The following is a 27136-nucleotide window of genomic DNA, read 5'->3' on the forward strand; positions in this document are numbered from 1 at the left end:
CAGCCTCACAGTTCTGAGGACCCGGGTTCAATCCCCGGCCCTGCCTGTGTGGAGTTTGCATGTTCTCCCTGTGCCTGCGTGGGTTTTCTCCGGGCACTCCGGTTTCCTCCCACATCCCAAAAACATGCATTAATTGGAGACTCTAAATTGCCCGTAGGCATGACTGTGAGTGCGAATGGTTGTTTGTTTCTATGTGCCCTGCGATTGGCTGGCAACCAGTTCAGGGTGTATCCCGCCTCCTGCCCGATGGCAGCTGGGATAGGCTCCACCACGCCCGCGACCCTAGTGAGGAGAAGCGGCTCAGAAAATGGATGGATGGATGGACATTCATTTAAAATGTTTATGATTGAACTATTTGAATGCTGGTTTCTTTCAAAAAAGGTGAAATTGTTCTGTTCTCTATTGGATCTGATTAATATGTGTGGAACATGTTTAGATTCGCTCAGCTATTTACTTCACATAGTGTAGGTCTTTCGGATCATGACATGGAGTATTGTTTTGTTTCTATAGACAGTAACTGTATTTACGCGTTTTGACGCGCGGTGAAAACCGCCATACTACTTTCAGTACGTGGGCTATCACACTCTAATAGAACATCTCTGTGACTACGACACAGTAGTGTATTTCCTCATTGGAGGAGAAATGCCGGCAGCGAACAACGGCTGCCAGTTCCGCAATATGTTTGCTTATTTTTATACACGCGTAAGCTGAAACGCATTCGGGTGGGCGGTGTCATCAATCGATAGTTTGATGTTGTTAAGTCAGCTACATTGGCACAACAGCGACATGTATTACATTACGAAATTAATTCATAATAATATTTTGAAAATATCACTGTATTTCCCCCCGGCGCTGAATAATAATAATAATAATTGTAAAAAAAACACCGCCCCTCTGTTCTGCTCTCGACGCCCCTGTGAGTACAACGAGCTCTCCCATAGTTTAATTCAAGCGCGTAGCAAACGTTAGCTAGTTGTTTGCTTAATAGGTAGCAAAAGTCACTTTTGTAAATGTTCCGATGAATTCATTAGGACTTAGGTTGTCTTAGGAGAAAACAACGAACCTGACGAAATGAACAGTAGACTGCAGGAAATCCGCGAGCGTCAAAAACTTAGGCGGCAGCTTTTAGCTCAACAGGCAAGTATTTTAAGATTAAGCACCATTGTTGTTAGCACAGTAGCTAACCCAACAATATAACAATAATAAATCATCGAGTAAGTGCTCAAATAATTTACAGTTTTCTGACAGTACATTCTATTACGTGGGGAAATTGGAATATATTGGCGTGTATAGCACAACAGCATGCGAGCTCGGGTGGATGTAAATACTAGTGCTTGCAATACGCGTCATTGTAAATGATTACACTTGAAGATGGATACGTTTGACACATTTACACGTGTTTTAATACGCATAGATTGAACAGGCATGATCATGGAGAAATTATTCAAATTGAGCAGAATTACTCACTTTTGCTTTGTCTACAGTTGGGAGCTGAGAGTGCAGATAGCATTGGGGCTGTGCTGAACAGTAAGGAGGAACTAAAAGAGATAGAAGAGACAAGAGAAACATGCAGGTAAGAAGTTGCAAATCTACATGGGTGCGGCATGTCTGGAGTTCCCCCTCATGATTTATAAAGCATCTATTTACGTATCGTGTCTTTTGGCTCAATTCTAACTTTTTTTTTTTTTTTTAGTGGCTCAAAAGGCAGTGGTTGTACCGTACTATTCTGATCACTCGTACACGTGTATGCCGCGACCCCACTTTTTGTGCAAAGTTTTTATTTTATTTCATTTAACCCTTATTTATCCAGGTAAGACAATTGTGCACGTATGTTCTTTTGAAATGCTGACCTGGTTGCTGACAGCAGAGTAAAAGAAGGCCAAAAAAAAGCAAATACTAATACAGTATATACATGAAACTGAAAAATGTACACAAACAGCGCCCAAGCAAAACATGCAGAACCCCCCCCCCGAAAGAAAATTGTCATAAATAACCAGACAAAGTCTTCACCAATAAAAATACACCATCACTCCCTTCACCCAACGATTAACTGTAAGGAGATGAGAGAGATGAAACTCTCATTTGACAAGAATAAGGGTGCAGGGGTCATGTGGAGACCCTTTCCAAAAAAATTAGAATAGAATGGAAAAGTTAATTTATTTCCATAATTCCATTCACAAAGTTAAACGTTAATAGATTATAGATTCAGGGCCCACAGTTTAACAATTACAAGTAGTTATTTGTTTATTTTTACATAATTTGGGCTTCCAGCACACAAAAACCCATGAAGTCAGGAATTCCAAAAATTAGAATACGGTGAAGAAATTACCATTTACTTTTCAGTTTTTGTAAGAAAATAAGAAAGAAATTAGGGTCACATTAAATCAATCAAAATATGGTACTTTCAAAATGATATGTTAATCTTCAATACTTGTTTGGGAATCCCTTTGCTTCAATCACTGCCTCGATGCGCCGTGGCATTGAGGCAATCACCCCGTGGCATTGCCTGGGAGTTATGGAAGCTCAGATTTCCTTTATGTATCCTGTCAGTTCTTTGTTGTTTTTGGGTCTGGTGCCCATCATTTTCCTCTTGATAGTACCCCATCGATTCTCAGTGGGGTTTATATCCGGTGAGTTGGCTGGCCAGTCAAGCACTGTGATGGCATGGGCATCAAACTAGGTTTTGGTGCTTCTGGTGGTATGGGCAGGGGCCAGGTCCCGCTGGTAGATGAAATCTGCTTCTGCATACAGATCCTCAGCAGAAGGATTCATGAAGTCCTCTAAAACATTCTGGTAGACTGTTGCAGTGACCTTGGATTTAAAACAGCAGAGTTTACCAACACCTGTACTGGACTTTGCACCCCAAATCTTGACTGACTGTGGATATTTCACACTGGACCTCAAGCAGCTTGCCTTCTGTTCTTCACCAGTCTTCCTCCAAACCCTTGGACCTTGATTGCCGAATGAAAGTCACACTTTCATCGAAAAAGAGGACCATGGAGCACTGGCCAACAGTCCAGTCCTTCTTCTCCTTGGCCCAGTTGAGACGTTTCCTACTTTGGCTCAGGCTCAGAAGTGGCTTGACCTGAGGAAGACGACAGTTGTAGCCCATCTCCCGGATGCGTCTGAATGTGGTGGTTTTTGAAGCTGTGACTCCCGCCTCATTCCACACTGATAATCCGCTGAAGCCCACGGTCATCTCTTCAGAATCATAATCAGAATCATCTTTATTTGCCAAGTATGTCCAAGACACACAAGGAATTTGTCTCCGGTAGTTGGAGCCGCTCTAGTCAATTTACAGAACACTTTGGAGACAAAAAAAAAAAAAAACAGTCACTGAGCAGTAAAGGGTTGAAAGTTATCTGGTAATGCCGGTACGTTTTTAATTTTAAATTTTTATTTTTTTTTGACAATTGTGCAAAAAGATGCAGAGTCCTCTAGCACTTAGAGCAGTTCGAATGACTAATATTGCAATAGTCCGGTGCAATGACCATTGTGCAAAGGGTGCCGAGACTTCAAGGAGTGTATGCGGTTTAAAGTGACTAGTAGTGCGATAATCTGGGACAATGTTGGTTGTGCAAATGTTGCAGATACTCGTGAATCAGTGTGCAAATGGAGCAGATGCTACTCTGGCATGAGTGGCCAGTATAGTGCAGCATGGCGAGACAACTACAGTGAGTGCACGAGTAATACATAATTGGCCCCACAGAAATGTGACAACGAACTCAAGTCAAAAAATTGCCAGCATGTTCTAATGGAATTGTAGGTTAGGTGTTTAAGAAGTTGAGAGGGAAGAAGCTGTTGGAATGTCTACGAGTTTTAGTTTGCATTGATCGGTAGCGCCTACCTGAGGGAAGGAACTGAAAGAGCTGGTGACCGGGATGCGGAGGGTCCGAGAGGATTTTGCACGCCCTTGTCTTAGTTCTGGCAGCGTGCAAGTCCTCAATGGTGGGTAGGGGGGTACCGACAATCCTTTCAGCAGTTTTGATTGTCCGTTGCAGTCGGAGTTTGTCCTTTTTTGTAGCAGCACCAAACCAGACTGTGATGGAAGAACACAGGACTGATTCGAAGACCGCTGTGTAGAACTGTCTCAGCAGCTCCGGTGGCAGGCCGTGCTTTCTCAGAAACCGCAGGAAGTACATCCTCTGCTGGGCCTTTTTGAGGACGGAGTTGATGTTGGTCGCCCACTTCAGGTCCTGAGAGATTGTAATTCCCAGGAATTTGAAGGTCTCGACGGTTGACACAAGGCAGCTTTTGCTAATGCATCTTCTCCTGCCACATTTTGTCCTTCCACTAGACTTTCAAGGTTCAAGGTGCTTTTATTGTCAATTCTTCATTATGCGTAACATACAGAGGATGGAAATTATGGTAATCAAGGGACCGCGGTGCTACAAAAGAGTACCAATAATAACATCAATATAAAAAGCTAAATAAAACTATGGCATATACAGTATAAAAAAGTATTCATTGAATGTGCAAATATCAAAGATCAGGTGATGTGTGCAACATAGTAAAGGTCAGAGAACCAAGGCAAATAAGACATATATAAATAAGATGACAAAACCCCAATGCTGCTAAAGTGGCTCGTGCGACCCTGAGCAGCACGGGGGATTATGGCATGGGGTTGCTTTTCAGGAGCTGTGCTTGGCTCCTTTTTTTTTTTTTTTCCCCCGGATGTAGCGCCGAACTATATTTACTGACATTGGTTTTCTGAAGTGTTCCTGAGCCCATGTGGTGATATCCTTTATACACTGATGTCGGTTTTTGATGCAGTGCCGCCTGATGGGTCGAAGGTCATGGGCATTCAATGTTGGTTTTCGGCCTTGCCGCTTACATGCAGTGATTTCTCCAGATTCTCTGAACCTTTTGATGATGATATGGACTGTAGATGATGAAACCCACGAATTCCTTGCAACTGTACGTTGAGGAACATTGTCCTTAAGGTGTTCGACTATTTTCTCACGCACTTGTTCACAAAGAGGTGAAACCCACCCCATCTTTGCTTGTGAATGACTGAGCAATTCAGGGAAGCTCCTGTTATACCCAATCATGGAACCCACCTGTTCCCAATTAGCCTGTTCACCTGTGGGATGTTCCAAACAGGTGTTTGATGCGCATTCCTCAGTCTTTTTTGCCACCTGTCCCAGCTTTTTTGGAAAATTCCAAGTTAATGATTATTTGCTAAAAACAACAAGTTGATCAGTTTGACCATTAAATATCTCATCTTTGTAGTGTATTAAATTAAATATAGGTTGAACATGATTTGCAAATCATTGTATTCTGTTTTTATTTATGTTTAACACAACGTTCCAACTTCATTGGAATTGGGGATGTAGTTCAAGGCTGGTCAGATAACAGTTTTCATTATGTAAGCAGTTACAGAATAGAGCCAGTGGTGGCTCAAAGTTAGGCTTAGGTGACCGCATCCAAATTTCATATGCAGGAAAAACACGTTTCTGCCATTTTAGACCCAGGTTTTTGTTAACGTTAGTGAATGTTGTGTGTGTTGCAGGGCGTCACTGGATAATTCTGCCCCTCCCTCCAAGAAAAAGACTCTGACAGAAAGCGATGACACCGAGGAAGATGTGGAGGAACAAAAAGTGAGTGTTGGTGACAGCAGCACAGCCTTGAAGTATGCGATAATTACCATTACAACTAATCTTATTGTTGTATTAAACGGATGTATGACATTGTAAAAAGCAGATAAAGAAAGAGACTCACTCGAACAAACTGTTTGGAATCATGCCAAGGAAAGTAAGCACTGTGCTTACCAACATTATACATTGTTGGGTGATCTACTGTATCTATTTTTAATACTGTGTTAGTATTGACTATGGTACATTCGAACAAATTCACCGCAGCAACTGAACTCTGTTATAAAGAGAGGACCCCTTTATATAATAAAGCTTAACTAAGTTTGACCTCCTTTAATGCTATAGAATTTTTATTACCGCAATTTCTTGTGTATAATGCGCACCATGTATAATACGCACCCCAAAAGATGACCTCAAAATTAAAGAAAACCCTTCAACCTATGTTTCATGCATTTTTACAATGCATGATTTTGCTTCTACCCATATGATCAAAACATGAAGTATTATCTGTATTTTCTTTTTCAAATAATTATTCTGAAGTTAAGCACTTTATTTGAACACATAATAGTTTCTTATTTACTTGCTCTTATTTTGAAATTCACAGCCCTACTTTTATTTAGTAAATGAGAAAACACCCAGTTGTGCTCATATGTTTGATTACCCAGGCAAAATAGCAGTCTTATAATTATTAAGTACATTTGGACTATTACAAGACAAATTACAGTAGGTGTCTTCTAATGTGAATTCAAAAACAAAGGTCTACCCTGTATCAGTAGCTCTCTTGCTGTGATACATTTGTTCTTCATGTACATTAATCAGGTTATTCTAACAGTGTATCATGACGTGCGCATGCGATAATGTACAATTTTTCTGAAATGTGATGTGTAGAATCAGTGGACTATGTTAGTGAGATACACTAATTAAACAAGGGTGTCCCTAAGATCTGGACCAATAGACAAAACATATTATATTCAACAAATCACATTTTCAACAACATTTTATAATATTGACAAATAACTTCAATATGATTTCTAACGTGTAATGCAAAAGTTCATTCATATGAACTCGATGCAATAAGTCCACATTGATGTCAATTGCATGTGTGCCCATACTTAAGGGACACCCTGTAGAATTGTCAGTGGCATGAAGAGCGTTCTATTAAGTCAAAATGCCAAAATGTTTTACCACGCTTACTGCTTTAAAAAGTAACATAATCTCTCGTGTATAATGTGCACCCATGTATAATACGCACCCCCAAAGTTGACCTCAAAATTCTGGAAAACCCTTCTGCCTATGTATAATGCACGATTTTGCTTCTACCCATATGATCAAAACATGAAGTATTATCTATATTTTGTTAGTTTTTTTCAAATAATTACTCTGAAGTTAAGCACTTTATTTGAACACGTAATACTTTCTTTTTATTTACGTGCTCTTATTTTGAAATTCACAGCCCTACTTTTATTTAGTAAATGAGAAAGCATACAGTTGTGCTCATATGTTTGATTACCTGGGCATAATTTGTAAGATGGGTACAATTCTTTAAAGAAAACATTAAGGACCAGGGGAAACACATTTAATTTTATTTTATTTTAATTGGATTCAATTTAAACGGTCAAGCATTTCAGAAAAGCATTATTATTAAAGAAAACATAATCATATAGAAATGAATGATGGTTGTTGTTATTCACTCATCAGTCGTACATACAGTTGTGCTCATATGTTTGATTACCTGGGCAGAATTTGTAAGATGTGTACAATTCTTTCAAGAAAACATGGAAGGACCAGGCGAAACACATTTAATTTTATTTGAATGGGATTCAAATTAAACTGTCAAGCATTTCAGAAAAGCATTATCATTAAACAAAACATAACCATAAAGAAGTTAATGATGGTTGTTGTTCAGTCATCAGTGGTATTTAAAAATAATAATAATAATAATAATAATAATAATAATTCACCAATTCTGCCTGGGTGTGTAAACTTATGAGGACAATTGTACATATATGTAGTCATGTTGGAATGAAAAGTGTTGGCTACACCTTTTTCATAACCTCTAGGTGGCATACTAGAATGAACGTGTACAGCTTTTTCATAACCTCTAGATGGGGGCATACATTTATAAAATGTGTGTCGTTTTCTTTTTCTCCTATACCTATATACAACCCCAATTCCAATGCAGTTGGGACGTTGTGTTAAATAAACATAAACAAAAACAGAATACAATAATTTGCAAACCATTTTCAACCTATATTTAATTGAATACACTACAAAGACAAGATATTCAATGTTCAAACTGATAAACTTTATTGTTTTTAGCAATTAATAATTAACTTAGAATTTTATGGCTGCAACACAAAAAAGCTGGGACAGTGTCAGCTTTTCTTTTAACAACATTCAATAAACATTTGGGAACTGAGGACACTAATTGTTGAAGCTTTGTAGGTAGAATTCTTTCCCATTCATGCTTGATGTACAGCTTCAGCTGTTCAACAGTCCGGGGTCATCGTTGTCGTATTTTACGCTTCATAATGCGGCACACATTTTTAATGGGAGACAGGTCTGGACTGCAGGCAGGCCAGTCTAGTACCCGCACTCTTTTACTACTGTTGTAACACGTGCAGAATGTGGTTTGGCATTGTCTTGCTGAAATAAGCAGGGACGTCCATGAAAAAGACGTTGCTTGGATGGCAGCATATGTTTCTCCAAAACCTGTATGTACCTTTCAGCATTAATTTGTGCCTTCACAGATGTGTAAGTTACCCATGCCATTGGCACTGACACAGCCCCATACTATCACAGATGCTGGCTTTTGAACTTTGCGTCCATAACAGTCCGGATGGTTCTTTTTCTCTTTGGGCCGGAGGACATGACGTCCACAATTTCCAAAAACTATTTGAAATGTGGACTCGTCGGACCACAGAACAGTTTTCCACTTTGCATCTGTCCATCTTAGGTGAGCTCGGGCCCAGAGAAGCCGCCAGCGTTTCTGGGGGCTGTGGATGAATGGCTTTTGCTTTGGATAGTAGAGTTTAAAGTTGCACTTACGATGTAGCGCAAAACTGTATTGACTGACATTGGCTTTCTGAAGTGTTCCTGAGCCCATGTGGTGATATCCTTTATACATTGATGTCGGTTTTTGGTGCAGTGCCGGTCACGGGCATTCAGTGCAGTGCCGGTCACAGGCATTCAATGTTGGTTTTTGGCCTTGCCACTTACATGCAGTGATTTCTCCAGCTTCTCTGAACCTTTTGATGATATTATGGACCGTAGATGAGGAATTCCCTAAATTCCTTGCAATTGTACGTTGAGGAACATTGTCCTTAAACTGTTCGACTATTTTCTCACGCATTTGTTCACAATGAGGTGAACCTCGCCCCATCTTTGCTTGTGAATGAGCAATTCAGGGACGCTTCTTTTATACCTAATCATGGCACCCACCTGTTCCCAATTAGCCTGTTCACCTGTGGGATGTTTCAAACAGGTGTTTGATGAGCATTCCTAAACTTTCTCAGTCTTTTTTGCAACCTGTTCCAGCTTTTTTGGAACGTGTTGCAGCCATAAAATTCTAAGGTAATGATTATTCGCTAAAAACAATAAAGTTTATCAGTTTGAACATTATCATGTCTTTGTAGTGTATTCAATTAAATGTAGGTTGAACATGATTTGCAAATCATTGTATTTTTGTTTTTATTTGTTTAACACAACGTCCCACCTTCATTGGAATTGGGGTTGTATAATGCGATGATGATTTGTGATTTTTTGGGGGGGGAAATGAGAATTATGCACGAGAAATTACGGTAAACCAACAACAAGCAGCTGTTGGCCAATCTTGCATGTTGAAAACAAGAAATATCCAAATAAATGTTATGCGTCTAGTTTGTCAAAGAGCAAATGGCGCCAAATGGATGATCCGTGGAGGCATAGAAATACATAAAAATGAATAAATTTCAGTCTGAGAGCATTCTAGGGTGATTTCAGTATGTTTTATCTGTGCATTTTTGTATATTTTATGAGTGCATCTTAGTATATTATTTGAGTGCATTTTAGGATGACGTGTGAATTTATCTCACTATGGTGTGTACAAATATTGTACTGTATTTATGTGTATGAGGGCAGGGTTGGCACTGGGTCATACAACCTCTTAGCCAATTTGGCTAAATAGAATTAAAAAATCTCACAGCCACACTTGTGTAGTTAGCCACAACATCACGCGTTTATGTGGCTAAACCTTTAGCCACACTTAGCCAGTCCTCATCACTCGGAAGCCGATAAGCTTTTAACGATGTGGGATCAATTAAAACTACAGTCATCAATCAGGACTGGGGCTGAGCGATTTGGGAAAATACTCTAATTGTGATTTATTTTTAAACAAATATTGTTATTGTGATTCAGCATGCAATATTTCTAAGGAAGTTTTTTAAATATGCATGTTTCAATTTGGCGCCAAGCAGCATCGAGTCTTGTCTTCCCCGATGCACCGCTCCCGGCAGCTGGAAAAGCAAGTGAGCCTGACTACATTCTGCCAGCAGCAGCTGGATGGCAGACTGAAGCATTTTACGAAACAGAGGAAAAAAGTAAACCAGCAACATTGCTCACACACAGCAGAATGAGTGCGCTCACCTGAACTTTTATCACAAAGGGCTTTTGACTCAGGCGAATTTGATTCGTCAGCGTGGCTAACGTGGGCAATATTTGCTTCGCCTCATCCTGTTTCAATTAGCCATTGGCGAGGTGGCGAACGGGCAGGGCGAAGCCTGTATGAGAGTATTTTTCAGTGGAAACTGAGCTGCTTATTTTGGTATTTCAAAATAAAACATGCGCCTCTTCATCTGCTGTCCAACAGTCATCAAGTAGCCTTACCAAAGCAACAGCGTTACTTGACAATATACTGTATAGTGTGTGTACACGGACTTCAAGGTCACCATGTAAAAAGCCACGAAACAATATGAGCCCATGACTGACATGCCATTCTGGTTATTAGCATCACTCACTCACAGCATGTACATATGTCATACATGTAAAATATTATTTTGTTGTCAAAAGCAATTCCCAAATGTTGTTTCAGCTAGTGTATAGAATGAAACCAATGTTCAGATGTTTCAGGTCTCCCGAAAGTAAAACATATTCGCATCAAAGTCACTGTTCTGTTTGATATATTTTCACAAAAAGCTAATTTCCTCTGATCTTTTAGATAAACGGCTGAATTTTGTAAAACCGATGTTCTACTTTTATAAAAGGATGGAAAAAGTTAGAATAAAACTTTTTTTTCCTGGTGAAAGAAGAGAGTATTCTTTCATTTGGTCGATTTGGCGTTTAACCATAAAACACAATACTCTATGGGTCTTCAAGAATCCGTCAAAATGCTCAAGAACGGCTGGTAATTTGGAATGGGCTGCTATGAAAGCGGCTAGCATTGAATAAGTTGCATCATTGAATCATTGTTGACGTCGTGCTGTCGTACACCTGATCTGCTTTACAGTAGGCGCATATGACTTTCATTTCATCTTTTTTTTGTTGGTTTTTTTTTTTTTTTTTTTTAACTTCAAATGATCCCAAACCTTTGACACCCTCTGTCTTTTCCTCTGCCTTGTCTTCTCCCCCACCAACGCCAGCCCCATTGCTGTTGTCATAATTTTATATTTTCCCTATGAATTGTTGCTCTCGGTTGCACTGTTGTTCTGATACATATAATTATGAATACCAGCAAATCCTTCTGTTGTTGTTGTGTTAGGAGGAGGTGGAAGTGCTGCCGCCTGAGGAAAGCAACCCATACGAGGAAGTTTACAAGGACTCAAGTACTTTCCTTAAGGTTGGAACATAACATTCTTGCGCATCAACTGCTAGTAGTACTTTGGCTTTAATTATGCTCTTATTGAATGTGTTTCCACCTTGGTGTGTCGCTTAATAACGGAGTATTAGTGGCTGCTCTCACTGCAGCTGCAGTTCTACATCACTAGGGATGGGAATTGATAAGATTTTTCCAATTCCATTTTGAATACTGCTCACTGCGATTCAATTCTCTTATCGATTCTCAAATTTGTAGTTTAGGGAGAAAAGTGTCCAGGGGACTTTGAATAGATAGATAAATAATAATAAATGAATAAAATCAAATTAAATTAATTATATGCAGGCTTTTTACATTCATATAAATATTATAAACAAAGAAAAACGATTAATGTTCCGCAGTGCGGCTTATGTATGCAAAGTTCCTGCCTTATAAATGCACCCTGAATGCATCTTAAGTACAACCCCAATTCCAATGAAGTTGGGACGTTGTGTTAAACACAAATGAAAACAGAATATAATGATTTGCAAATCATGTTCAACCTATATTTAATTGAATACACTACAAAGACAAGATATTTAATGTTCAAACTGATAAACTTTATTTTTTTTAGCGAATAATCATTAACTTAGAATTTCATGGCTGTAACACGTTCCAAAAATGCTGGGACAGGTGGCAATAAATGTTCCTGTTTGGAACATCCCGCAGGTGAACAGGCTAATTGGGAACAGGTGGATGCCATGATTGGGTATAAAGGGAGCTTCCCTGAATTGCTCAGTCATTCACAAGCAAAGATGGGGCGAGGTTCACCTCTTTGTGAACAAGTGTGTGAGAAAATAGTTGAACAGTTTAAGCACAATGTTCCTCAATGTACAATTACAAGGAATTTAGGGACATCATCATCTACGGTCCATAATATCATCAAAAGGTTCAGAGAATCTGGAGAAATCACTGCATGTAAGTGGCAAGGCCGAAAACCAACATTGAATGCCCGTGACCTTCGATCTCTCAGGCGGCACTGCATCAAAAACCGACATCAATGTATAAAGGATATCACCACATGGGCTCAGGAACACTTCAGAAAACCAATGTCAGTCAATACAGTTTTGCGTTACATCCGTAAGTGCAACTTAAAACTTTACTATCCAAAGCAAAAGCCATTCATCAACAACCCCCAGAAATGCTGGTGGCTTCTCTGGGCCCGAGCTCATCTAAGTGGAAAAGTGTTCTGTGGTCCGACGAGTCCACATTTCAAATTGTTTTTGGAAATTGTGGACGTCATGTCCTCCGGCCGAAAGAGAAAAAGAACCATCCGGACTGTTATGGACGCAAAGTTCAAAAGCCAGCATCTGTGATGGTATGGGGCTGTGTTAGTGCCAATGGCATGGGTAACTTACACATCTGTGAAGGCACCATTAATGCTGAAAGGTAAATACAGGTTTTGGAGAAACATATGCTGCCATCCAATGCCAAACCACATTCTGCACGTGTTACAACAGCGTGGCTTTGTAGTAAAAGAGTGCGTGTACTAAACTGGCCTGCCTGCAGTCCAGATCTGTCTCCCATTGAAAATGTGTGGCGCATTATGAAGCGTAAAATATGACAACGATGACCCCGGACTGTTGAACAGCTGAAGCTGTACATCAAGCAAGAATGGGAAAGAATTCTACCTACAAAGCTACCTCAGTTCCCAAACGTTTATTGAATGTTGTTAAAAGAAAAGGTGACACTGTCCCAGCTTTTTTGTGTTCCAGCCATAAAATTCTAAGTTAATGATTATTTGCTAAAAACATTAAAGTTTATCAGTTTGAACATTAAATAAATTGTCTTTGTCGAGTATTCAATCAAATATAGGTTGAAAATCGTTTGCAAATCGTTGTATTCTGTTTTTATTTATGTTTATTTAACACAACGTCCCAACTTCATTGGAATTGGGGTTGTACATAGGTATAGGAGAAAAAGAAAACGACTCACATTTTATAAATGTATGCCCCCATCTAGAGGTTATGAAAAAGGTGTAGCCTACACAGTGGTAAACAAGACCCTCTCCCAGCTTTTTTGGAATGTGTTGCAGCCATAAAAGTCTAAGTTAATGATTATTTGCTCAAAACAATAAAGTTAATCATTTTGGACATTAAATATCTTGTCTTCGTAGTGTATTCAATTAAATATAGGTTGAGCATGATTTGCAAATCATTGTATTGTGTTTTTATTTATGTTTAACACAACATCCCAACTTCATTGGAATTGGGGTTGTATATCCCTGTAGAGAGTCAAAGTAATTGTCCTTGGTCCTCTGCAACAAAAGACCTGTTGTGGGGGACACCTACAGCCACTGCATCAGACAGGGGCTTTGCTGCCCTCTGGATGAGATTTGCAGCCAACAGCCCCACCGAGCTGAATACTGCATTAAATATCTTATCTTTGTAGTCTCTTCAATTAAGTATAGGTTGAACATGATTTGCAAGTCATTGTATTGTTTTTATTAATTTTAACACAACGTCCCAACATCATTGGAATTGGAGTTGTATCTTGCAGCAAGCATGTGATGTATGTTCTTCTGCTGTCCCTGAGCATGCTTTTAGCTGTTTAATGACACCCCAGTTTAAGTTTAATGTAAAACTAAATGCACAAGAAAAATAATTACACACATTGTGTATTTAAATACAAGATGCATAGTTTTAAAGATCGCCAGTTTAATGCTAACACTCAATGGAAAACCGTATTGATGGGCTAGCTAAAATTAGCATTAGCTCAGGGGAGTGATTTACCTTAAATAGGGCTGCACAATTAATCGAACTTTAATCGTGATCATTATTTTGGTTGCCAGGATTAAATGAGCCAGATCGTCATTGACCTTTCACATTTAAAATGCGGGCACTGCTCCATATGAAAAGTGTTTCATGTATAGCTGTGCCTGCAACTTAGTCAGCCAGCCACCAGGGGCAAACGTATGGTTAAGGCTTCATTAAGGGCCAGCGCCACGCTTAAAATGGCATTGATAGTAACATATGAAGCTTTTATTTTGAAGTTGGCCCTCTCAGCACGTTGGCGGAGAGGTGGCGTGTCACAGCAAGACACTATTAACAATTGTTGTAGCAGCTGCCTTGACTTCAACTATTCGGCTGGCCTGACCGCAGTAAAAAAATGCCAGGAGCAAATAGAAAACGAAATCACAACTGTTGAGTACTTTGCAGTTTGTGACTGTGCACGACTGACCAATGATCCTTGACAGTTCACTATATTGACGATGGGGATTTTCAAATGAAAAGTTGGTGCTTGCAGACTGTTACTGTGGTTTATGCATTAACTGTATTTTCTTCCATTAAGTTGCAGTTCGTGATTGGACTTTGTAATAGCATATTTATTCAGTTAGCCCTTGGTAACGTTGAAATCCTTCGGTGTACATTTATTTTTTAATTATAATCTATCATTTTGCACTGAAAACTGTTACATATTGTTTGGTGAAAAGTAGTGCAATAAAGATTATTCCGTAACATTAAGAGTAATCGTGACTAAGAATCGTGTTTACGATATAGAGCAAAATAATCAATAATTGTGCAGTCCTAACCATAAAATAACAAATATTCACATGCAAATGCTGTAGTAACACATAGTCAGGTCATATAACAATACTCAGGCATATGCTGTATTCTTCCTAATCTGTGAAAAATTTGTTTATTAAAGTTCTGTGGTGACTTTCTCATACCCTTTTTTTTAATTTTTATTTATTTATTTAGCTTTCAGCAAACCTAGTTGTGCTGGGAGATTATTGACAAAGTCATGATCACGATTATTTTGACTAATGAAATCACAATTAATAAACAATTATTAATTGATTTTTCTTTACAAAATTCCACTCCATATTCTGGCATTAAGTAAATAGAAATAATGGTAATCCTAATTAACACTAACAGGAACATTTTAGTCTGCTTTCATGTCAGACAGTCAAGGGGGAAAAAAGCCTTTGTGTCTTTTTATACAAAGCCATGAAAGTATCTGCTGTTCCTGCTGTGCGTGCTTGGGCCTCTTGGGGACACTGTGGTATGATGCATGCATGGAGCTGCATATTACAGTAAGACAAAAAAGAGTAGAAGAAGAAAGTTGCAATAAAACTTTATTAAACTTGTTTTTCACAGATTAAAAAGAATATATGTCTTTGGGCATTGTTATATTGTCTGTCTATATGTGTTACTACGGCGCTTGTATGTAAATATTTATTTGAAGGTAAATCCCTCCTGTGCTTGAATGCAAATGTTAGCTATGCTGTAGGATGCCTCCCGGACGCCTCCTTGGTGAGGTGTTCCGGGCATGTCCCACCGGGAGGAGACCCGGGTACAACCCAGGACACGCTGGAGAGACTATGTCTTTCGGGCTGGCTTGGGAACGCCTCGGGATACCCTCGGAAGAGCTGGAGGAAGTGGCTGGGGGGAGGTAAGTCTGGGCTTCCCTGCTGAGTCTGCTGCCTCCGTGACACGACCTCGGATAAGCGGAGGAAAATGGATGGATGTGTGTGTGTGTCTTGGATTTAAATATTCAATGTGAGTAATTCTTTTTGTTGTGCGTTTAGTTTTACAGTAAACTCCAACTGCGGTGTCAATAAACAGCCTAAAGCATGCTCAGGGATGGCAAAAGAACATGTCACAAGCAACACAGGGCGTGTTCAGAGTGCGTTTACAACGCAGGAACTTGCATACACAACCCGCACCGCTGCAAATTAATCGTTTTCCGTCGATTATAACGTTTTTATGATCGTTAGAAGCCAAAATCAAAATAACAATTAAATTTCGATTAATCGCTCAGCCCTAACGTGTAGCACCATGCTTGCATCACACTACATTGCCCCTAAGAGGCCAAGGCAAACCTCGGGTCGAGGTTTCTGTCAGTGTAACGCCTGTAAAAATTGCATTTGTTGTTTCCTAGAATGTCTTACTGTAGTTAAAAATACTGAATCACGTTTTGACTGCATTAAAATGCATCTTTAATGCATTATTTTGTACCGACAGGGTTTGACAGTTAAATTGGTGTCATTTTTAGTAGTGTATAGTTAAATTGGTGTGGTTTTTAGTCTTACTGCTGCTTTTGGTGGCAATCTGGCACCTTTACTCAAAATGGTTAGAGTGATATATATACAATTGATACCACCTGCAGGCCCATCATACTATGAATGTTAGATGGTCCACATGTTGCGTAAAGTGCGTAACATGCGCGATTGTGTCATGCATCCTTAGAAGAAGAGATTAACCATTTAAGAATTTAGCGACCGATTCCAAGAAATCGTTAACTTTAGAAACGGTTCTCGACAGGAACTGGTTCTCGATTCCCATCCCTATACATCACATTAACTACAACCACAGAACATGTTGTTTAACTAATACCTAAGACCTCTATGACAGTGTTGCAAAGGAAGAATATTGACTAGACTTTACACCGACCTGTCGGCTTGATCGGTAGCGGACGATAATTAGCATTTTATGCTGATCGGCTTTGTCATAATTCGCCGATCCAAGCCGCAAAAGACATTTACTCCACGTCGGCGTCGTATACAGTATATTCGAATCCAAACGCTAGTTTATTTTTAACCTTGTCGTGTGTCTTTTGACGTACCATATAATGCGCATTTTTTCAAAAATTGTCAAAAAGTCAATATTGCGCATTCTACATAGGTATAGGGGCAAATGGAAAAAAAACTTTCACATTTTATAAACGTTTGCCACTATCTCGTCGTTATGAAAAAGCTGTACACTTTAATTCCAAAATGCCACCGCCACCCAGAGGTTATGAGAAAGGTGTACACTTTCATTATAATATGCCACCACCTCCTAGTGGTTATAAAAAAGGTGTAGCCTACACTTTCAGTCCTATATGACAGGGGTACATATGACTGCATATATGTACAGTTGTCCTCATAAGTTTACATACCCTGGCAGAATTTGTGAATTATTTATTTTTTTTAAATATGACTGGTGACTGAACAACAACCATCATTTATTTCTTTATGGTTATGCTTTTCTGAAATGCTTGACTGTTTAAATTGAATACAATTAAAATAAAATAAAATTAAATGTGTTTCCCCTGGTCCTTCATGTTTTTTTAAAGACTTGTACCCATCTTACAAATTCTGCCTGAGTAATCAAACATATGAGCACAACTGTGTGTTTTCTCATTTACTAAGTAAAAATAGGGCTGTGAATTTCAAAATATGAGCAAGTAAATAAAAAAAGGTATTAGGTGTTCAAATAAACAACTAAATACAGATAATACGTGTTTTGATCATATAGGTAGAAGCAAAATCATGCATTGTAAAAATGCATTATACATAGGTAGACGGGTTTTCCAGAATTTTTAGGTCAACTTTGGGGGTGCGTATTATACATGAGAAATTACGGTACTACTGTAAATATCTGACCGCCAATAAAGTTATTTTAAAAAAAAAAAAACATTTCGGCGGTGTTGGACAGACAACACGTCTGAGACAGACAATACCTGACAACAAAATGGGGAAAAAGTTGTGCTGGTGGTCACCAGTGCTCGGGAGAGGACTTTAATTCAAGGATTGCTTGAGGAATGTTCATGTACTTTTAATACGATACCGCTCACAAGCAGGCAACAAAACGTTATGTAGCCTAGCAAGCTAGTGCTAGAACTAACGGTTGTACGTAAACATGCCGGCGTTATGTTGAATCATGCTTTAAAGTTTCGGTGTGTGTGAAGTAAGTAATTATAGTAAGTTAGCACCTATTATTTCTGTCATGTAATGTTGGTTTGACCTGACTGATTAGAGTACATGACTTGAATAGAGAATACTTTTGAAGATATTCAGTATATAGTACACAAGTATACAGGAAGTCCTCGAGTTACGACGTACTCGACCTACGACATTTCGACTTTACGACGCCTGTGCCTCGTCCGCCATTTTGTCCCCAGCACCATAGTGTTTCTGCTTAGCTAGTGCATAGTGCTTGTCTGTATTTGTGCGCCGGGAGTATCTTTGCCTTTTTCGCCCTCCTTTTTTCACACTCTCAGCAGTAATGGTAAGTACAGCATCTTATTTTTTTATTTCAATGTATTTTAGTTTCTTTATACGAAGTGTTAACCTTTCCTGCTACGGTCACCTGACCGTGGTCGGGAGACGCCTTCTCCAGGGCCGAGGTTGTCCTCCTCGGGGTTAACTCCCTTCTCTCGTTGCACAGCTGAGCTGGGTGGCGGCAACAATAAAGGCACGAAGCACCGATTTGCTGCTTTAATGGTTCCTCTGCACAGTCAACGTCAACGGGTCCGCCGCTAATCGCTACTCTTTGCCACTGTTCACACTCGCACTTGGGCACTTCTTCCTCCTTCACAGTCCCGCCGGACAATGCCTGCGCAGTCCCGTTTCACTCACACATCGACGCACGTGCACACACACACACACAGAGACACAGACACACACTGATCTTGCGGTCACAATCACGTGGGACAATACCCATAACAGAAGTATTTAGATGTAAATTTGCGTCGCCAGCGTAGGAACGGATCTCGTCCGTAAATCGAGAACTTCTTGTATACAGTAAATGGACAAGTCATTGAAATAGACACATTGCTCCATCTTGTCATCGGATTGGTGATCGGTTATTGTTTTTTTAAACTCGCTGATTGGTGATCGCTCCAAAAATCCTGAATGTGTAAAACCTAATCTTTACCACAGCGCTTGCGTTGTACATTGTGTTATTAGACAGCATGTGTACATAATGTTGCGGACGGTGTTCGCTCCATTTATTTACTTTCAGGGTACGCAGAGTTTGAACCCTCACAATGATTACTGTCAGCACTTTGTCGACACAGGCCACAGGCCACAGAACTTCATTCGTGATGTCGGTGAGTGTATTTTGCGCGGGTGAGTGTTGGTGCATACACACGTTAAATCTGTCTTTTTTACGGGGGGGATCAGGGTTGGCTGATCGATTTGAGGAGTACCCCAAACTGCGAGAGCTGATCCGACTGAAGGACGAACTCATCTCCACGACAAACACCCCTCCCATGTACGCTAAGCAAGCAAGTTCAACTACATTTTCCTATTATTTGTAACTCCAAAAGTCAACTCCCACAAAAGTCGTACAACTTTCAGTATAAGCGAAATGTTCTGGAAAAAATATGTCTCAAAAGTCAATTAAAACTTGAGCTATCAGCAAAAGTTATTTTCAAATCTCAGCTCAATGTGCTTCTAAGGCAGGATTTTCTCTACACGTCCACATACCCAATTCCAATTTACTGTCTATGTCCGACTGCTATTTCCTTTACATTTCAAGTGACACCTATCTGATATGGCTGTGTTTACATTCAGTGCCACAGCATCAATACTGGACAGTGACAACATCAATGTATACAGTAATGAATAAATAATACAAATATTTAACTTTACATAGTGTTTAGTTGACCTTGGCTGATAAAAATTGGGGGACAAATTAAATGAAATTGGATATTTTCCCACAGTGTTTGGGAAAAACTTGTCTATGCTTTCACTGTAGTTTGTAAAGCAGGTGTTTTTAAACGTGCTTGTGTTGTATGGGCTGACGCAGGTGTATATATACTAAAATGCATTATCCACGCACCTGCCTTGACTCACATGATTTTAAGTGATATCCCATTCTAAATCCATAGGGTTTAATATGATGTTGGTCTACCCTTTGCAGCTGTAACAGTTTCAACTCTTGTGGGAAGGCTTTCAACAAGGTTTAGGAGTGAGTTTATGGAAAGTATTGCACATTGTTTCAGGAGCATATTTTTGAGGTCTAGGGTTGGGCATCGAGAATCGAGAACCGATTGGAACTGGTACTAACGTTCCGGTTATTCCGGAACCGTTCAAATAAAAAAATGGACGACTGGTTAGCACATCTGCCTCACAGTTCTGAGGACCCGGGTTCAAATCCGGCCTCGCCTGTGTGGAGTTTGCATGTTTTCCCCATCCCTGCGTGGGTTTTCTCCAGGTACTTGGCATGTTTCCTCCCACATGCCAAAAACATGCATGGTAGGTTGATTGAAGACTCTAAATTCTCTGTAGGTGTGTATGTGAGTGTGAATGGTTGGTTGTTTTTGTTTGGCTGGCGACTGGTTCAGGGTGTACCCCGCCTCTCTTAAAAGATTGCTGGGGTAGGCTCCAGCACACCCGCGACCCTAGTGAGCATAAGCGGTATGGAAAATGTTTTCCTCACTTTGTCTCTCATAGGTGAAGTATACCTATGATGAAAATTACAGGCCTCTTTCATCTTTTTAAGTGGGAGAACTTGCACAATTGCTGGCTGACTAAATACATTTGTGCCACACTGTACAAGTGCGATTGTGTGTCATCATCAGGTACCTGCAGGCCGACCCGGAGCACTTTGACCTGCAGGATTTAAAAAGTGAGTTTGATGTCATCCTACTTGAGCCGCCTTTAGAGGAATATTATAGAGAGTCAGGCATCAGCCACACAGAGCGCTTCTGGACCTGGGATGATGTAAGTTTGCATACTAACTTGATGTTCTTTTTTCTGTTATTTTTTTCTTAGGCAGAATTGTAAGAATGTATATAGTACAGTGTTTTCACCATCATGAAAAACCTGGAAAGTTATGCACATTGAAAATGTATTTTCCAGGTCCTTGAAAAGTTTTGGGGGGAAAAAAATCTATAGAGTTTTGGAAAAGTCATGGAAATATTGCGTGGGTAATGTTTGGAATGCATAAAAAAATAAAATAGTGTAACATGCGATTAAAATTGTATTTGCCCCAAAAATGCGATGCCATATTCGTACTTGGATACCAACTCCGAATGTATGCGTGTGCGCACGCGTGAGCAAGCAGAAGTGTAGTTTAACTGAAAAAAATAACCACTCAACTCCGTACAACACCTCCAATAAGATTATATCGTGCAAAGGACGTTACGCAACTAACATGGTTAAACCACCTGGGACACATCGTGCAGGAGTAGCAGAGTGCCGTTCGCCCCCTAGTTGCGTCCTGGTTGCTGTTTTTTTTTCTTTTTGGGGGGGGTCGCAGATTTTGTCACCATGGCCCCATCTTTGACGTGCTCCCTGCGGCTTCGACCCTCCGCCAAACACCGCACCTGAGTCAGAATCAGGTGGGTAAAACAATAAAATACGTCTTGTGCCAACATTGAGGCAGTTAACAAGTTAAACTAGAACTAAAACGGCGGGACAACTCAAACACGAATAACTGTCTCTAACATTAGCATGTGTATTTGCCCCCTAAAAGAATCAGGAGTTGTTATAAATCAGAAGTAAGAAACGGAATCTGAACCAGAATCATTAAAAGTCAAAGAAGGCCCAACAAGACTCTCCGGCATCTCCTCTCAATGTGGATTCTGAAATATTTGCAAACAAAACGCTGTGAATAATTAATTCTTTCAGTCTTGAAAATAAACTGAAAGGTTTTGGAAAAGTGATTGCAAAGCCATGGAAAACTATTGCGAAGAAAGTGAATGAGCCCAGATATAAGTACATGTGAGCAGCAACACTGGAATTGTGGTAATGTACAAACATACTGTAGGGTATGTACGCCTTCCCCGGGTGCCGTCTTTATCCAGCAGAAGGCAACATGCACTTATCTGAACATTCATTTGGTTTAACTGTCCAGTCCTGTCCACTTGTGTAACATTTCATTCATTGATTCATTCATTCATCCATCTTCCATACCGCTTATCCTCACGAGAGTCGCGGGCGTGCTGGAGCCTATCCTAGGTGACTCTGGGCGAGAAGCAGGTTACACCCTGAACTGGTCGCCAGCCAATCGTAGGGCACATATAAACAAACAACCATTCGCACTCACATTCCCACCGACGAACAATTTAGAGTCTTCAATTAACCTACCATGCATGTTTTTGGGATGTGGGAAGAAACCGGAGTACCCGGAGAAAACCCACCCAGGCACGGGGAGATCATGCAAACTCCAAACAGGTGAGGCCGGATTTGAACCCGGGTCCTCAGAACTGTGAGGCAGACGTGGTAAACAGTCGTCCACTGTTCCACTTTATATAACATTTATTGGACTTAATTTTATTTTGTGACTCTTAACGCGGTGGCAGTGTAGTGGCCTCATGGTTGGCATGTTTGCCTCACACGGCTCAAACGTCCTGTGTGGCGTTTGCGTGTTCTTCTAGTGTTTGTGTGGGTTTACCCCAGGTACTCCAGCTTATTCCCACATCCTAAAAAATGCATGTTAGAGTCAATGAAGACATGTAATTGTTCATAGAAACCAATATAAGTATGAATGGTTGTTTGTCTATATGTGCCCTGCGATTGGCCGGCAACCAGTCCATGGTGTACCCCACCCGAAATCAGCTAGCACTGGCTCCAACTCACCCGCAAGCCGAATTAGGGTAAGCACGATGTAAATTGGATTGAAGGAAGGACTATTCACGTTTCCTCTCCTGTGGTTGGTAGATCATGAAGCTGGAGATTGAAGAGATATCCGCCCTGCGGTCTTTCGTCTTTCTCTGGTGCGGCTCGGGTGAAGGCCTGGACTTGGGAAGAATGGTAACTCCTTGCCTCACTTTGTCATCTACGCTGGTCTGAGTTCACAGTGTCCACGGGGCTCAAGGAATGCTTCTTATTCTATTTTATTTATTTATTATTTTTTTGTTTTAAATAATAATTATTTTTTTTTTACTTTGTCAGATGAGATGACAGCATTGTTGTGTGTATCAAATAGACACAATTGTTTGTGGAGTGATTATTTACACTGGGGCAAAAAAGTATTTGGTCAGCCACCAATTGTACATGTTCTCCAATTTAAAAAGATGACAGAGGCCTGTAATTTTCATCATAGGTATACCTCACCTATGAGAGACAAAATGAAGAAGAAAATCACATTGTCTGATTTTTAAATAAATTATTAGCAAATTATGGTGGAAAATAAGTATTTGGTCACCTACAAACAAGCAAGATTTCTGGCTCTAACAGCCCTGTAACTTCTTTAAGAGGCTCCTCTGTCCTCCACTCGTTAACTGTATTAATGGCACCTGTTTGAACTCATCAGTATAAAAGTCACCTGTCCACAACCTCAAACAGTCACACTCCAAACTCCACTATGGCTAAGACCAAAGAGCTCTCAAAGGACACCAGAAACAAAATTGTAGACCTACACTGGGCTGGGCAGCTTGATGTGAAGAAATTAACTGTGGGAGCAATTATTACAGAAGACATACAAGACCATTGAAAATCTCTCTCGATCTGGGGCTCCACGCAAGATCTGGTTACCTGGTTAAGACAGTACATGTCCAGGCCCGTCTGAAGTTTTCTAGAGAGGATGATCCAGAAGAGGATTGGGAGAATGCCATATGGTCAGATGAAACCAAAATAGAACTTTTTGGTAAAAACTCAACTTGTGTTTGGAGGAGAAATAATGCTGAGTAGCATCCAAAGAACACCATACCTACTGTAAAACATGGGGGTGGGAACATCATGCTTTGGGGCTGTTTTTCTGCAATGGGACCAGGACGACTGATCCCGTGTAAAGGAAAGAATAAATGGGGCCATGTATCGTGAGATTTTTAGTGAAAACCTCCTTCCATCAGCAAGGGCATTGAAGATGAAACGTGGCTGGGTCCTTCAGCATGACAATGATCCCAAACACACCGCATCGGCAACAAAGGAGTGGCTTCGTAAGAAGCATTTCAAGGTCCGGGAGTGGCCTAGCCAGTTTCCAGATCTCAACCCAATAGAAAATCTTTGGAGAGATTTGAAAGTCTGTGTTGCCCAGCGACAGCCCCAAAACATCACTGCTCTAGAGGAGATCTGCATGGGCCAAAATACCAGCTACAGTGTGTGAAAACCTTGTGAAGACTTACAGAAAAGATTTGACCTCTGTCATTGCCAACAAAGGGTATAAAACAAAATATTGAGATTAACTTTTGTTATTGACCAAATACTTATTTTCCACCATAATTTGCTAATAAATTATTTAAAAATCAGACAGTGACTTTCTGGATTTTTTTTTTTCCTCATTTGTCTCTCATAAGTGAGGTCTACCTATGATGAAAATTACATACCTCTCTCATTTTTTTTTAAGTGGGAGAACTTGCACAATTGGTGGCTGACTACTTTTTTGCCCCACTGTAGTTCCTCCTGAGGTACTTCCAGAGTGCCACTGTTCATTATGTACTACAGTATGTACAGCTGAGTGACAGTGTGACCTTTTCACCCTTTCCAGTACATTGTGATTCATACACAAAGTGTCAACATTTCCATTTGAGGTTATGTATTACTGGAGAACAGTTGCCAAATGGGTGTAGCTTTTGACTGTTTAGTAGACTGCAATAAATGGTTCTTTATGGTCAGTTTCATCAAAATAACCGGGGTACACATGAACCTGTTTTTATCATCCTAATTGATTTTATTTTATTTTTTTTACATTTGAGAAACTCATTTTGTCACTTTTTTTAATGTGGTGAAAGACATCATACAACCACGAAACACAAACATTTGCTCCTCAATTTGTATCTGGAAATAGCACACCCTTCAGGTCGCTTCCTAATTGGCTATCATACCTTTTCAGATTACAATCACAAGAGTTTGTGCCTCTGCCACCGTTGGTGTTGACCATGCACTTAAATGATGAAGTATATTAAACAAGTTGGACATTGACAGTTGTCGGCCCGACAGTCAGACAGCGGTGGGTCAGAAGCTAATCATCTATGGGGGGGTAAACGGAGTGTCTCGGCAGGACGCTAATCATCAACGTGGTGGGTGCACTGCTCCCAGTCGGAAAAAAATTAAAAGGTGGGGGAGTGGTGTGGCCAGCCAAGTGGATGGATTAGGAAAAAATCACTCTTAACACAGCCCACACTACAAGATAATCACTCAGGATAATACTGTACCACTAAGGATAATATTTCTGACATCCGACAATCAGGCCTTTGCTGACTTGATCAGAAAGGCGGGGGAAATGTTAAATATCGTCCAAAGATGGGGTCAGCTGGTATAAAATAGAAGAAAAGAAATTGGACACACAAGGTGTTGCAGTAAGAGTATTTAAACGTTTGTTGACTGAATTTGGAGGTCAACCTCATCCTTTTATAGCTGCTGTACCATTAGAAATCAGTCAACTCTGATTTGCCTCAGGGATGCTATTACAAGAAAACATTTTTATGCCCCCTTCTAGCATCAAAACTCAAGTGTTCTGTTAAATTTGTATTCAGTTATAAATCTTGACCTTCACACTCAACACAATGTTTGCAGTGTTTAAGGAAATGGGGCTTCAGGCGTTGCGAAGACATCTGCTGGATCAAGACCAACAAGAATAACCCAGGCAAGACAAAGGCACTGGACCCAAAAGCTGTTTTTCAGAGGACCAAGGTACAAGAAATTAATATAACAGTATCCATTTTATTTTGAAGGCTGACGTATTACACCCAATTACATAAGACTGTGGTAACTTGCGTCTTATTACCACAAGACATGCTTTTTTTTTTTTTTTTTTTTTTGTGAGATGGCACATTGTCTAGCTATTCTTTGTTCCTTGAAGTGACAGTTGTCTGTCCACTGATCAATTGGACACACAGTACAGTGTGTCTAGAACTGCCCTTGGGGTACAATGTAACAGAAAGTAATATACAGAGCCAAGGCAAGGTAGAAATAAATAGTGGTACAGTGTGGTATGCAGGACATATTTTGGCTCCCTTAAATGAAATGAAAAATAAAATAAATAAAAATCCCTTAATGGTCCATATTTCACATATACAGTGGGTACGGAAAGTATTCAGGCCCCCTTAAATTTTTCACTTTGTTATATTGCAGCCATTTGCTAAAATCATTTAAGTTAATTTTTTCCTCATTAATGTACACACAGCACCGCATATTGACAGAAAAAAACAGAATTGTTTAAATTTGGCAAATAAAAAAAAAAAAAAAACTGGAATATCACACAGCCGTATTTAGACCCTTTGCTCAGTATTTAGTAGAAGCACCCTTTTGAGCTAAAACAGCCATGAGTCTTTTTGGGAATGATGCGACAAGTTTTTCACACCTGGATTTGGGGATCCTCTGCCATTCCTCCTTGCAGATCCTCTCTAGTTCTGTCAGGTTGGATGGTGAACGTTGGTGGTCAGCCATTTTCAGGTCTCTCCGGAGATGCTCAATTGGGTTTAAGTCACGGCTCCTGCTGGGCCATTCACGAACAGTCACGGAGTTGTTCTGAATTAGGAGGTCAACCTCATCCTTTTATAGCTGCTGTACCATTAGCAGCGGAGTTGTTCTGAAGCCACTCCTTCGATATTTTAGAGCTGTGTGCTTAGGGTCATTGTCTTGTTGGAAAGTGAACCTTCGGCCCAGTGTGAGGTCCTGAGCACTCTGGAGAAGGTTTTCGTCCAGGATATCCCTGTACTTGGCCGCATTCATCTTTTCTTCGATTGCAACCAGTCATCCTGTCCCTGCATCTGAAAAACACACCCACAGCAAGATGCTGCCACCACCATGCTTCACTGTTGGGACTTTATTGGACAGGTGATGAGCAGTGCCTGGTTTTCTCCACACATACCGCTTAGAATTAAGGCCACAAAGTTCTATCTTGGTCTCATCAAACCAGAGAATCTTAGTTCTTGAGTCCTTCAGGAGTTTTTTAGCAAACTCCATGCGGGCTTTCATGTCTTGCACTGAGGAGAGGCTTCCGTCGGGCCACTCTGCCATAAAGCCCCGACTGGTGGAGGGCTGCGGTGATGGTTGACTTTATAGAACTTTCTCCCATCTCCCGACTGAATCTCTGGAGCTCAGCCACAGTGATCT

The 27136-nt window shown here is 40.2% G+C and overlaps 2 protein-coding genes across 5 annotated transcripts in view; one reads left to right on the top strand and one right to left on the bottom strand.

Annotated features, from left to right (window-relative positions):
• prss12 (serine protease 12) overlaps nt 1–1574 on the bottom strand; it is a 40325-nt gene extending 38751 nt beyond the window's left edge. For 2 of the 3 annotated variants that reach the window (XM_061772261.1, XM_061772260.1), the window contains exon 1: nt 1468–1573. The gene's annotated coding sequence lies outside the window, so the exon portion shown is untranslated. Of the gene's footprint in view, nt 1–1467 lie in introns of all 3 variants that reach the window. The other variant, XM_061772262.1, reaches the window with a different exon arrangement.
• The window catches only part of mettl14 (methyltransferase 14, N6-adenosine-methyltransferase subunit), a 41182-nt gene continuing 14785 nt past the window's right edge, over nt 740–27136 (top strand). Inside the window, exons 1-10 of one of the 2 annotated variants that reach the window (XM_061772263.1) lie at nt 740–1137; nt 1485–1573; nt 5513–5600; nt 10049–10171; nt 11329–11406; nt 19152–19239; nt 19313–19403; nt 20716–20857; nt 22799–22891; nt 25595–25711. In XM_061772263.1, coding sequence (XP_061628247.1) covers nt 1072–1137; nt 1485–1573; nt 5513–5600; nt 10049–10171; nt 11329–11406; nt 19152–19239; nt 19313–19403; nt 20716–20857; nt 22799–22891; nt 25595–25711 — 975 coding nt within the window. In that variant the 5' untranslated portion in view covers nt 740–1071. The remainder of the gene's footprint in view (nt 1138–1484; nt 1574–5512; nt 5601–10048; nt 10172–11328; nt 11407–19151; nt 19240–19312; nt 19404–20715; nt 20858–22798; nt 22892–25594; nt 25712–27136) is intronic. The other variant, XM_061772264.1, reaches the window with a different exon arrangement.

The sequence above is a fragment of the Phyllopteryx taeniolatus genome, chromosome 4 (genome assembly GCF_024500385.1).
Source record: "Phyllopteryx taeniolatus isolate TA_2022b chromosome 4, UOR_Ptae_1.2, whole genome shotgun sequence".
NCBI lineage: Eukaryota > Metazoa > Chordata > Actinopteri > Syngnathiformes > Syngnathidae > Phyllopteryx > Phyllopteryx taeniolatus.